Source organism: Colobus angolensis, unplaced genomic scaffold, assembly GCF_000951035.1.
Source record: "Colobus angolensis palliatus isolate OR3802 unplaced genomic scaffold, Cang.pa_1.0 Scaffold1, whole genome shotgun sequence".
NCBI classification, from domain to species: Eukaryota; Metazoa; Chordata; class Mammalia; order Primates; family Cercopithecidae; genus Colobus; species Colobus angolensis.
Window position 1 is genome coordinate 1,723,849 of NW_012110918.1, and position 12,366 is coordinate 1,736,214.

Consider the following 12,366-nt stretch of genomic DNA (forward strand, 5'->3'; position numbering starts at 1 on the left):
GCCACTGCACTCCAGTCTGGGCGACAGAGCGAGACTCCATCTCAGAAAAAAAAAAAAAAAAGAATTGGAAAGGAAAATGCAAGTGGGGATACCATCTGGAGTTCACTGCTTCATATCATTGTTTCTCCCTCTCACCCCTCTTTTTAAAAATCCAGTGGCCAAATTCATCTGTTTTTTGTTTGTTTGTTTGTCTGTATTTTTGTTTTGAGACAGTTTCACTGTATTGCCCAGGCTGGAGTGCAATGATGCGATCTTGGCTCACTGCAACCTCTGCCTCTCAGGTGCAAGCGTTTCTCTTGTCTCAGCCCCCTGAGTAGCCGGGATTACAGGTGCCTGGCACCACACCAACTAATTTTTGTATTTCTAGTAGAGACAGGGTTTCATCATTTTGGCCAGGCTGCTGTCAAACTCCTGACCTCAGGTGATCCACCCTCCTCAGCCTCCCAAAGTGCTGGGATTACAGGCGTGAGCCACCACGCCTGGCCTCATCTGGTTTTTGACAATCATTATATAACAAAGGCTCTGATTATGATGAGGGGCAAATGGGAGTCCTAGCTAAACGTTCCAATGTAGACTTACCCTTGAAGCATTTGGGGACTTCAATAGTGCCATCTATACACTGAGCATCCTCTGTATAGCTACACTTCTTTTCCTTATTTTTGCAGAAGAAAGAAACTTTATCACCATGCAGCATTCCATTCTTAAATTTTTCCTGAATCTTTACTCTCTCTCCTTGGTACACCACAGTGGCCTTTTTCACAGGTACTTTACAAGATGCTGAAAGAGAGAATATTTGTAATCAGGACTTAAGGGTTCAGGAAATCTTTCTGAAAGAGAGTTTAACATTTGAAACAGTAGATAAGTACACCTACACAAATTGGTCAAGGCAAGAAAAATCCAAGAATGTACATAGTAACTAATGGTAATATGATTGCTAATTGTAGTTCTCTATCAATAGAACCATTACTCACAGCTTCCAGGATGGCCTTCTCTTCCCCTACAGTAGCCACAGAAGGTCAGAACAGAAGCATCAGAGCCTCCATTTTAGTAGGGAAAAAAAAAAACTTCTAACAGATATTGACATTTCATGTAAGCCTACACTGTCCTCTCAGATTGCATTCATTAAGCAGGTGCATCTGTCCACCAGCCACTGCAAGTGTTGGCTGATAACAGCTCATAAATACGCTGAAAAATTGTCTTCAGCCATAGGGAAGCCACTTCTCCCAGGAGGTTGTGCAAACCACCCCCATCACCACCCTCAGGGTCAGGGAAGGGAGCAGCTCAAAGCCAATGACTGACTGATGAGGAAATATAAAAAACAGGTCCCTTGGCCGGGCGCAGTGGCTCACGCCTGTAATCCCAGCACTTTGGGAGGCCGAGGTGGGCGGATCACAAGGTCAGCAGATCAAGACCATCCTGGTTAACACGGTGAAACCTCGTCTCTACTAAAAATACAGAAAATTATCCAGGCGTGGTGGCGGGCGCCTGTAGTCCCAGCTACTCGGGAGGCTGAGGCAGAAGAATGGCGTGAACCTGGGAGGCGGAGCTTACAGTGAGCAGAGATCACACCACTGCACTCCAGCCTGGGCAACAGAGCGAGACTCCGTCTTAAAAAAAACAAGTCCCCTTGGCTTTCAGTGGGATTAACTCAAGGGTGGAATTCACACGCCAGAGCTCCCAGTGGGATCAAACTGAACCTCATTTTAGCAGAGACTACAATTCTTCCTGGCTTGGCAGCATTAGCATCACCAGGGAACTTGGTATAAATGCAAATATTCAGGCCCCCTCCCAGATCTACCAAATCAGAAACTCTGAGAGTGGAGCTCAAAAATCCTGTGTTAAAACAAGCCTTCCAGGTGTTGCTGATCTACAGTAAAGTTTGAGAACCAGTGCCTTACCCTCTCAAATCTGCCTCACTCTTCTCCTGAGACACTCACTAAATCAACCGTATTCAAATCCCTGTCTCAGGCTCTGTTTCTGGGGAACTGTAACCTAAGATGCTAGTTATTTGTCGTCTTGCCTGCTGCCCCAGAGTTCCTCTTTCTGCTTAAACTTCCAGCCCATAGCGACCTGAGCAGAGTTCTAATGCTAGGCTGTTCTTTGCTTAAGCATGGCACTAATGGGATCAAGGGTAGACACTTAACTCAAAAGGAACCAGCATCTCCAGGAAAAGATGCCAGTTGGTGATGAATCCTTTAACTGAGAGGGTCTGGTGTATATCAAGCCATGTTCAAGATGAATAAGCAGAGAGACAGAGATGGGAGAGGCCATTGAGATACGGAAAAAGTAGGAATAGTTCCTGCCTTTCAGTTCCAATCTTCAAGAGTATCAGTTGTATTTCATTTCCTCATCTTCAATACCCACGTGATCAACTTGCCTGTTGCCTCCTTATAATATCCCCAATTTCCTTGAACTCAAATGTGTGGTTGGTTTTTGCAATGAGAAGAGCCTTGGCTAGGCAGAGCACAAAAAGAGGTGGGCATGGTGGCTCACATCTGTAATCACTCGAACCTGGGAGGTGAAGGTTGCAGTGAACTGAGATTCCACCATTACACTCCAGCTAGGTGACAGAGTGAGACTCCATCTCAAAAAAAAAAAAAAAAAAAAAAAAAAAAGAATCCATGTGTCTACAATAATACTAAAAAATGGTGGACAGAAGAAAAGCTCTTCTCTATAAAGGCTGAGGCAGGCAGATCACCTGAGGTCAGGAGTTCAAAATCAGCCTGGCCAACATGGCAAAGCCCCGTATCTATTAAAAATACAAAAATTAGCCAGGCCTGATGGTGGGCACCTGTAATCCCAGCTACTCGGGAGGCTGAGGTAGGAGAATCGCTTGAACCTAGGAGGCAGAGATTGCAGTGAGCCGAGATCATGCCAATGTACTCCAGCCTGGGTGATGGAACAAGACTCCATCTCAAAAAAAAAAAAAGGTGCTCAGAGGCAAAGACTTAAAAGCTAATAAAGAAAGCCCATATGATCTCCCACCATATCACCAATGCTTACAAAGGATCTGTTGATTTCATCCTATTTAAGGTCAAGCATGCTTCCTAAGCATGAGGCTTCCCATGCACATGTGAGTCCTGAAGTCACCTGCCAGTAGTTTCCTAGCAAGTCTGAGCAACAAGTGGAAAAGTGTTGGAACAAGAAAATAGCAAGTAAGGGTGACCCACTGTATCAATTCGGAGATCTTATAGGACCTCGCCTATATTTCCATACCTTTACAACTTGGCGTGGCAGACCAGTTTCCCAGTTTGGTACATTCTATTTCTTCTGGGCCATCCAGGGAATATCCATCATGGCAGCCAAATGTGGCTTTATCCTTGTAATAAAGTGCTGGTTTTGCAGGATAGTTCACAAATCCATTGTCTGGTCTTAATGGGAATGGGCATTTTACTTCTAAAACATTTATTCAATAAGACATATTAGTAATAAATAGTAGTGCTATCCAATAGTCATGAAATAGTTACATTCTTGTCTCTGTCACACCACTGAATCACCGTGTGTTCCTGTAACTGGAAGCAAATTATAGTTACCTTGTGCTTAATTCTGTCCCCACTCCTCTTATATTCATGGTACCCTGGATATTAAAAAAGAAACAACCACACTTTGAAAGTAAATTAATGAGACTTTACTAAGTTCTCCGGGTTTTCACATATAATCATAAGGTATTATTTACTGCAAACTTCATCTTTACACAGTCTAAGATAGTGGGTTTGAAAGAAGAAAAGCGAAGTCTATTTCTAACAAACCATAAAATTAAAATGCAAAGACTGAACCCTGCCCCCATACACACTTAGTACACCATTATTTGGCTTTAAAATAGTAAATCTTATTGTTATTCAATTCAGAGTATGCAAGAAGCCATCATGAAATATGTCAGAGAAAAATGGTGCTGCTTCCTGGCCTCCTTAAGATCCTCAACAGCAGAGGCCCAAACCCACATCCTTATGAGCTGCAGTGCGAGGAAAGCAAGGCTGGAGCCGGGAGCACAATATTCTCAGAGGTAGTTTAAGGAGGTAATTAAGAGTACAAACTCCAGAGTCAGACTGCTTGGCTCATGAATTCACATTAAATAAAAAAGAATTCATGCGGCCAGACACAGTGGCTCACTTCAGTAATCCCAGAACTTTGGGAGGCTGAGGTGGACGCATCACTTGAGGTCAGGAGTTCGAGACCAGCCTGGCCAACATGACAAAATCCCATCTCTACTAACAAAAATTAGCCAGGTGTGGTGGCATGCGCCTGTAATTCCAGCTACTCAGGAGGCTGAGGTAGGAGAATCACTCAAACCCTGGGGGTGAAGGTTGCAGTGAGCTGAGATTGCACCATTACACTCCAGCCTGGGCAACAGAGTGAGACTCCAAAAAAAAAAAAAAAAAAAAGAATCCATGTGTCTATAATAATACTAAAAAATGGTGGATGGAGGGAAAGCTCTTCTCTATAGAGGGAAGCCGGTGAATAAATGTAGAAGGAAAGATAGAATTAGAAAGTCACCATTTTCAGCCACCAATGTCATAATTGACAGATTCAAGGATCACCATTGGATTCTACGATGACTGCCTGACAGTGGATATTCGCATAGTTTCGAAGCATCACCCACAAGTTGCTTACAAATCCCAAAGACAAAGCAGTGCCTTTACCAAAAGATGATCTAGCACACCTCACCTAAGGATCGAGCTACGAATGGCCAATGGTGGAACAGCTGACACTACGTGCCTCCTGATGTGACAGAATGTATTCCTTTTTTTTTTTTTTTTTTTTTTGAGATGGAGTCTCACTCTCTCACCCAGGCTGGAGTGCAGTGGCACAATCTCAGCTCACTGCAACCTCTGCCTCCTGGGTTCCAGTGATTCTCCTGCCTCAACCTCCTGAGCAGCTGGGACTACAGGCACCCGCCACCACGCCTGGCTAATTTTTGTATTTTTAGTACAGACAGGGTTTCACCATATTGGCCAGGCTGGTCTCGAACTCCTGACCCCGTGATCCCCCTGCCTCAGCCTCCCAAAGTGCAGAATGTATTCTTAACAATAATATTTAACATGAATCTAATCATGCATTAATAACCAATCAAGTTCACATTACAGAACATTCTACAAGACAACTAGCCTGTACTCTTCAAAAATGTCAATGAAAGACAACAAAACAGACAAGGGCTTATTCTTAATTATAGGAGACTAGGCTCACACCCGTAATCCCAGCAGTTTGGGAGTCCAAGGCGGGCAGATCTTTTTAGTTCAGGATTTTGAGACCAGCCTGGCCAACATGGTGAAACTCATCTCTACTAAAAATATAAAAATTAGCCGGGCGTGATGGCAAGTGCCTATAATCCCAGCTACTTGGGAGGCTGAGGCAGGAGAATTGCTCGAACCTGGGAAGTAGAGGTTGCAGTGAGCCAAAATCGCACCACTGCACTCCAGCCTGGGTGACAGAGCAAGACAGTGTTTCAAAATAATCATAATTATTATTATAGGAGACTAGAGAGACATGACAACTAAATTAAAGATGTGAGTCTTGATTAGATCCTGCATAAAACAAAATTTGTGTATAAGAGATACTTCTGGGTCAATTGGGAAAATTTGCATCTGAGATAAATGTTGCATGATATTGTTGTTAATTGTTTATGTTATTAGAATTGTTTGGATTATTATTGTTAATAATCCAAAACATATTAAGTGATGATATAAAATGTCCTTGTTCTTAGTATATTCATGCTGAAGTCTTTATGGGCAAGTGTCATAATATATACAACTTAGTTTCAGATGATGCAGGAAATAAAAAGGATCTTTCTATGGAGAAACAGAGAGAAAAATGTCACAACATATGAACAGTTGATACATCTAGGTGAAATACTGAAAAAAAAAAAGGAACCTACTTTTTAGGATTTGGGAGAATAAAGTCAGATGACACATATATAGCAGGAGACCAGTGCCTGGCCCATAGTTGAGTGCCCAGAAGGGTGCAAGTTACTACTGTTGTTGGTAGCTTCTCCATGCTGAAAATCACTTACGTTTTGACTCATTCACTGGATATCTGTAATATCTACCACTGGACAACTTAATAGTCATGAGAATAACACTTGGCTGGGAGCAGGGGTTCACACCCGTAATCCCAGCACTTTGAGAGGCCGACGCAGGCGGATCACTTGAGGTCAGGCATTTCAGACTAGCCTGATGATCAGGGTGAAACTCCATCTCTACTGAAAATACAAAAATTAGCCGGGCATGGTGGCGGGCGCCTGCAGTCCCAGCTACTCAGAAGGCTGAGGCATGAGAATTGCTTGAACCTAGGAGGCGGAGGTTGCAGTGAGCCAAAATCCCCCCACTACACTCCAGCCTGGGTGACAGAGTGAGACTCTATCTCAAAAATAAACAAAACAAAACAAACAACCAAAAAAAACTCTTTGCGCACGTGATAAACTCTGTAATTTATCTGTTATGCAATTGACAAACTTAAAGATAGTAATGACAGGTCAAGTTAAAGGAGAAAGAATTTCCATAATTTCTTCAAAATCAAATATTTCTGTGATTCTTAAACTTGGGTAGAGATTTTTAAAATGTATAACAATCAGACTGCAACCCAGGCATTACCTTCATCTCTTAGGACTCTCCAATTTAACCCACGAACTTTACCCAGAAAAGAACTTTACCAGCCTGGCTGAAATGTTCAGCTGTCCACGGATACATCCTGCCTTTCGTGCCTCCCCCATGTGAGGTATGCCTTCTCCTCATTCTCTACTCCTCCTTCAAGGCCTATTTCAAAGGTCACCACCTATGGGAAGCTGTTCCAGGCAGCTCCAGACAGTTAATTGCATGATTTGTAATTCCCTTGGGTCAGAAGCCAGGTCTCATTCACCTGGAATCCCCAGTGCCCAGCACACTGCCTGGCATATGGTAGATGCTCAATAAACAGCTGTTGAATGAGTTCACTGGAAACATTCCATGATAGTCAGAATTTTCAATACCTATCACAAATGGGATCTTGCCCTACCATACATATTTTGTCTTATTGCACTTACCCCTGCATTCTGGTAATGTAGTCCAATTTCCATGGGTTGTGCAGGTAATTGTATCATTTCCAAACATCGCATGTTGTGGCAAACATTCAAAAACTGCTGTGTCCTGATAGAGCGAATTGTTTCCAGCTGATGGCTTATAAACACGAAGTGTTGCAAACATAGGTACGGATGGTGGAGGGCAGGTGATGGCTAGGAAAAGAAAGAACTATCATTTCTATGAAAATAGTTAAGGCTTTTAAATATACTCTTTCCAGAAAGAAAAAAAAACTCTAAGGATAAACTTGAGAAAATGCAAACTGATCAAATTACCAGGGTAAAAATAGTCAATTGTGGATGCGTAATAGGAAAACATGAACTGCCGGGCACAGCGGCTCACGCCTTTGATCCCAACACTTTGGGAGGCTGAGGCGGGCAGATCACTTGAGGTCAGGAATTTCAGACCAGCCTGGCCAACATGGTGAAACCCTGCCTCTACCAGAAATACAAAAATGAGCCAGGCATGGAGGTGTGTGCTGTGGTCCCAGCTACTCCAGAGGCTGAGGCAGGAGAATCACTTGAACCTGGGAGGCTGAGGTTGCAGTGAGCCAAAATCGCACCACTGCACTCCAGCCTGGGAAACAGAGAGAGAGAGACTCTGTCTCAGAAAAAAAAAGAAAGAAAGAAAAATAAAGAAAAAAGAAAAGAAAATATGACCCTCAAATCAGATGTCCAAACCAGTCAAAACACCAAAAAATGAAGGAAATTTAAGTCTTGCCACCAATAATTTGTCTTTTGCAACAACGCAATGGTTAGGTTTTATAAAATCTTTTATTCAAATACTACCTTGGAAGATGCTTCTGGAAGGCAGAATTTGTCCCTCAGTGCTGAGGGACCATCCTAAAATAATGGCTCATGACAGCAACTTTGTACATAGTTGTTTGGGAATGAGTTCCATTACCAGTTCAGTCTGTTTCTCTTGAATACCTCCCTGCTTTTGGACTCTTGGTATGGATGGAGCTTACCCAAGTAGCTTCAGGAACCCAGAGAGATAGTAGTGGCTTGTCACCCTGACCTGAGTACTATGGAGCTTCAGCAAGTTATACTAGCATGAAAGAAGATGGTGTTGACCAAAATATGATTTACCTTGAGTTCGCTGGACCCCTGCTGCTCAAAGTGTGGTCCAGGGGCTAGCGGCACGGGCACAGCCTGGAAAATAGCTTGTTGGAAATGCAGAAGCTCAGACTCCACCACAGGTGCCTGAACCAGAATCTATATTTTAACAAGATGCCCAGAAGATTCATATGTGCATTGAAGTATGAGAAATACTCATTTAAATTAGATTAAAGCTAAAGTAGTCTTTCTCTCTATAACCCTTTTGGGAAGTGAGTTTATGGCTAGGCACCGTGGCTCACGCCTGTAATCCCAGAGCTCTGAGAGGCTGAGGCAGGAAGGGTGCTTGAAACCTAGAGTTCAAGACCAGTCTGGGCAACAGAGCAAGACCCTGTCTCTACAAAAATTTTTTTTTTAATTAGCCAGATCTGGTGGCGCACATCTATAATCTCAGCTGCTCAAGAGACTGAAAGGATCGCTTGGCCCCAGGAGTTTGAAGTTACAGTGAGCTGTGATCACACCACTACACTCCAGCCTGGGCAACCGAGCAAGACCCTGTCTCTAAATAAAGAAGCAAATTTACATAATCAGTATAAATCTGTTTTAAATTAAAACTACAGGAACCATGGTGATTCCTACTGCTGAGTGAAAATTTTTGCTTAATGTATCCTTTAAAAACTTTTGTTTTTGTTTGTTCAGCTTTTCTTAAACAATTATTTATTTGAAATTGCTGTACTTTCCACTTGCTTTTTTTTTTTTTTTTTTGAGGAGGAGGAGGAGGAGTTTCACTCTTGTTGCCCAGGCTGGAGTGCAATGGCATGGCGCGATCTTGGCTCACCACAACCTCTGCCTCCCAGGTTCAAGTGATTCTCTTGCCTCAGCCTCCCAACTGGCTGGGATTACAGGCATGTGCCACCACGCTCAGCTAATTTTATATTTTTTAGTAGAGACAGAGTTTCTCCATGTTAGTCAGGCTAGTCTTGAACTCCTGACCTCAGGTGATCCACCCTCCTCGAACTCCCAAAGTGCTGGGATTACAGGCGTGAGCCACTGCACCCAGCCTCCACTTGCTTTTGCTAAGGACAGACATACTGACATGTTAAAGAACTATAACTAGTATTGTAATGCCTGGGCCTCCTGGTCGAAGATGTATAAATCACAAGTTGGGGAACATAAGAATGTCCTTGCCTACATAAGCAAAGCCCGGAGATGACTCTGACAGCTTGGCTGAGGGTCCTCTGAGAAAACATCAGTGCTTTTTAGAAGAATGCCAGTCAGCTCCTAGGATGCAAGCCCCTTTGATGGGCTCTTAGCTTACTGTGAGGGTGACTTTCCTCTGCGTCTCGCCTGTCACTAGGCTTACTCTCTGAAGGCAGAGCTGCCTCCTTTGTCCTTGCAGCCTCAGTGCTAACAAGAGGATCCAGCACGCAATAGATCCTCAATTCATGTTTACCAAATAAGTGAATAAATGAATGAATGAAGTTCCAGAGTGGGAGGAAGATGTCTGTTTGATCTCACTGTTTGCAGAAGTTCCCCTAGTTAAGTGGTGACAGCCCCTGATAGACCAATGCCACACATATCCAAGCTTCTTCCAAAGCACTATGAGAACACTGGAGTCAACACACCCAGCAATAACTGGCTTGGATAGAGTAATGACCACCAGGTGGAGAATACAGAATGTGTTCGTGAGTAAAATGCTTCCCTTCTGTCATTCCAAAGTGGTTGTTTCATCTTCTACAGCAAGATACCAGGACGAATATCCCCCACAAGGGTGACCACTCATCTCATTGAGCTGCGACTGAAGAGGCTGCAGATGTGAGACTCGGAGTGCTAAAACCAGGAAGGTTCTGGGCAAACCAGCTGATCACCTTCCCCATAGACTTACGAGCACAGACAGGTATCCCTGGGCTCCATTTTCCTTCCTCAGTGCACTTGGCAGAATTAGCACCATTCAGATAAAACCTGCAAAAGGAAAATTCAATCTATCAAGGAGTAAAATAATCCATCACTGACATCTCAAATATCTTCTCCATTGAGCATTGCTTCATATTAATGCTATTGACTTCTTTTCCATCGTATAATGCTGTCTTCCTGACGATCTTAGCACTCATCTATGGCTCATGGAGTCTCCCAACCAATGACGCACATGAATCACTGCAGGATTCCACAGCTGGTGAGTGGAGAAGCCAAATCCCTTAATCCCTCATCTTTAAAGAGTTGGCCAAGATTACTGCTTCTTATATAAAGCAAAGAACTATCTCTTTTTCAGGATGACAAAAGTGAACCAAACTGAGTGATCTTCACTATTCATTTTCTTACAGCCTACTGATACCAATGAATAAAAACAATGCAGTCTATTTCCAATGAAAATATAACATTCTGACTGGGTACTTTGGCTCATGCCTGTAATCCCAGCACTTTGAGAGGCCGAGATGGGCGGATCACTTGAGCCCGAGTTTGAGTCTGGGCAACGTGGCAAAGCCCCAGTGTCTATAAAAAATCACCAGGCCATAGTGGTGTGTGCCTATAGTCCCAGCTACTCGAGAGGTACAGGGAGAAGGAAGGATTCAAAAGGATTCAACCCGGGAGGTCGAGGCTGCAGTGAGCCATGGTTATGCCACTGCACTCTAGCCTAAGCGACAGAGCAAGATCCTGTAAAAAAAAAAAAGAAAAGAAAAGAAAAAAGAAGGAAGGAAGGAAGGAAAGAAAAGAAAAGAAAAAAAAAGAAAGAAAGGGAAAGAAAGTAAGGAAAGAAAGATGGAAGGAAGGAAGGAAGGGAGGGAGGGAGGAAGAAAGGGAAAGAAAGTAAGGAAAGGAAGGTGGAAGGAAGGAAGGAAAGGAGGAAAGGAGGGAAGGAGAGAAGGAGAGAAGGAGGGAAGGGAAAAAGAGGCAGGATGCCGTGGTGGCTCACACTTGTAATCCCAGAACTTTGGGAGGCCGAGGTGAGTGGATCACAAGGTCAGGAGCTTAAGACCAGCCTGGTAAAGATGGTGAAACCCCATCTCTACTAAAAATAAAAAATACAAAAATTAGCTGGGTGTGGTGGCAGGCGCCTGTAATTCCAGCTACTGGGGAGGCTGAGGAAGGAGAATTGCTTGAACCCAGGAGGCGAAGGTTGCAGTGAGCCGAGATCGTGCCACTGCACTCCAGCCTGGGCGACAAAGCAGAAAAGAAAGAAAGAAAGAGAGAAAGAGAGAAGGGAGGAAGGGAGGAAGGGAGGAAGGGAGGAAGGAAGGAAGGAAGGAAGGAAGGAAGGAAGGAAGGAAGGAAGGAAGGAAGGAAGGAAGGAGTAACATTTTGTCTTTGAAGCCAGTTTTTTAAAGTCATTTGTTACCAGACCCATTGGTAAATTGGTGTTTCAGATGAAAGGTGTGTATTTCTCTCTCATATGTAGTATTCCTTAACCTCTAATCCCAGTAGAAACTTACCCTAATGGATAGCCAATGTGCTCTCAATAACGTCACAGGGATGCCTTTGCTCCCTACAAGTCTGTGTCCACCATACGTGATTGCCTCCCTTTGCTCCCAGATGAGTCTGTGTCCACCATAAGTGATTGCTTCCTGGGGATGTGGTACCGCATTGCATTCTCCATCGTCACACTCCCAACCTTCTCCATAGAATTCTTCTAGAGACTAGCAGGTTGGTCAATCAAATTAGCCTAATAACTAAAGCCCACGTCTTATTCCTAAAGTATTTTAACCCCATCCAAGATTTGGCCCAGAGATCATATGGAATTATCATCCAGGTTCAATCATTGTACCTCCTCTGATAGCTAATTAATCAGGAGCAGAAGAATCAGATACAGTGGTGACTAAGTATTTCATTAGTTGCTCTGTTCTCCAATCCTTACCCCACCCTCAATGCTACTGTAGTATATATTAAAAGCAGGACTAAAATCGATTTGCTTGTGGCAAGTCCAACCTAAAGGCTGAAAACAAAAATGGATCAGTCCTGATGTTTAGCTTAAGGATATAAAAATGCACTCAGTCTGTTAACTGCTTAGTTCCATGAAAGCTCTTACCCAGTATTACAAGAAAAATTGACGGTGTTGGGATATTCAAAAGTTGTATAGCGTACTGCTCCATTTTCTAAGATTCCAGCAAAAGGACATACTCTGGCTGTGATATAAAGATTTAAAAAATGTTACTTTTGTTTGGGTTTTAAAAAAAATAAAACAGATAAATTTCTATTTATAAAATTTTTCATTAAATAAATCATATAAATTCATTTTCATCCTTTGGTTCAATAACTTTGCTGGTAAC

General features: G+C 43.1%; 1 protein-coding gene across 1 annotated transcript in view; it reads right to left on the reverse strand.

The window, feature by feature from the left end:
* The window catches only part of APOH (apolipoprotein H (beta-2-glycoprotein I)), a 17,471-nt gene that overhangs the window by 2,319 nt on the left and 2,786 nt on the right, over nucleotides 1-12,366 (reverse strand). Inside the window, exons 3-7 of the mRNA XM_011947635.1 lie at nucleotides 12,126-12,222; nucleotides 9,990-10,066; nucleotides 7,016-7,204; nucleotides 3,217-3,396; nucleotides 580-777 (exon numbers count right to left, since the gene is read on the reverse strand). Of these exons, the coding sequence (XP_011803025.1) occupies nucleotides 580-777; nucleotides 3,217-3,396; nucleotides 7,016-7,204; nucleotides 9,990-10,066; nucleotides 12,126-12,222 (741 nt within the window). The remainder of the gene's footprint in view (nucleotides 1-579; nucleotides 778-3,216; nucleotides 3,397-7,015; nucleotides 7,205-9,989; nucleotides 10,067-12,125; nucleotides 12,223-12,366) is intronic.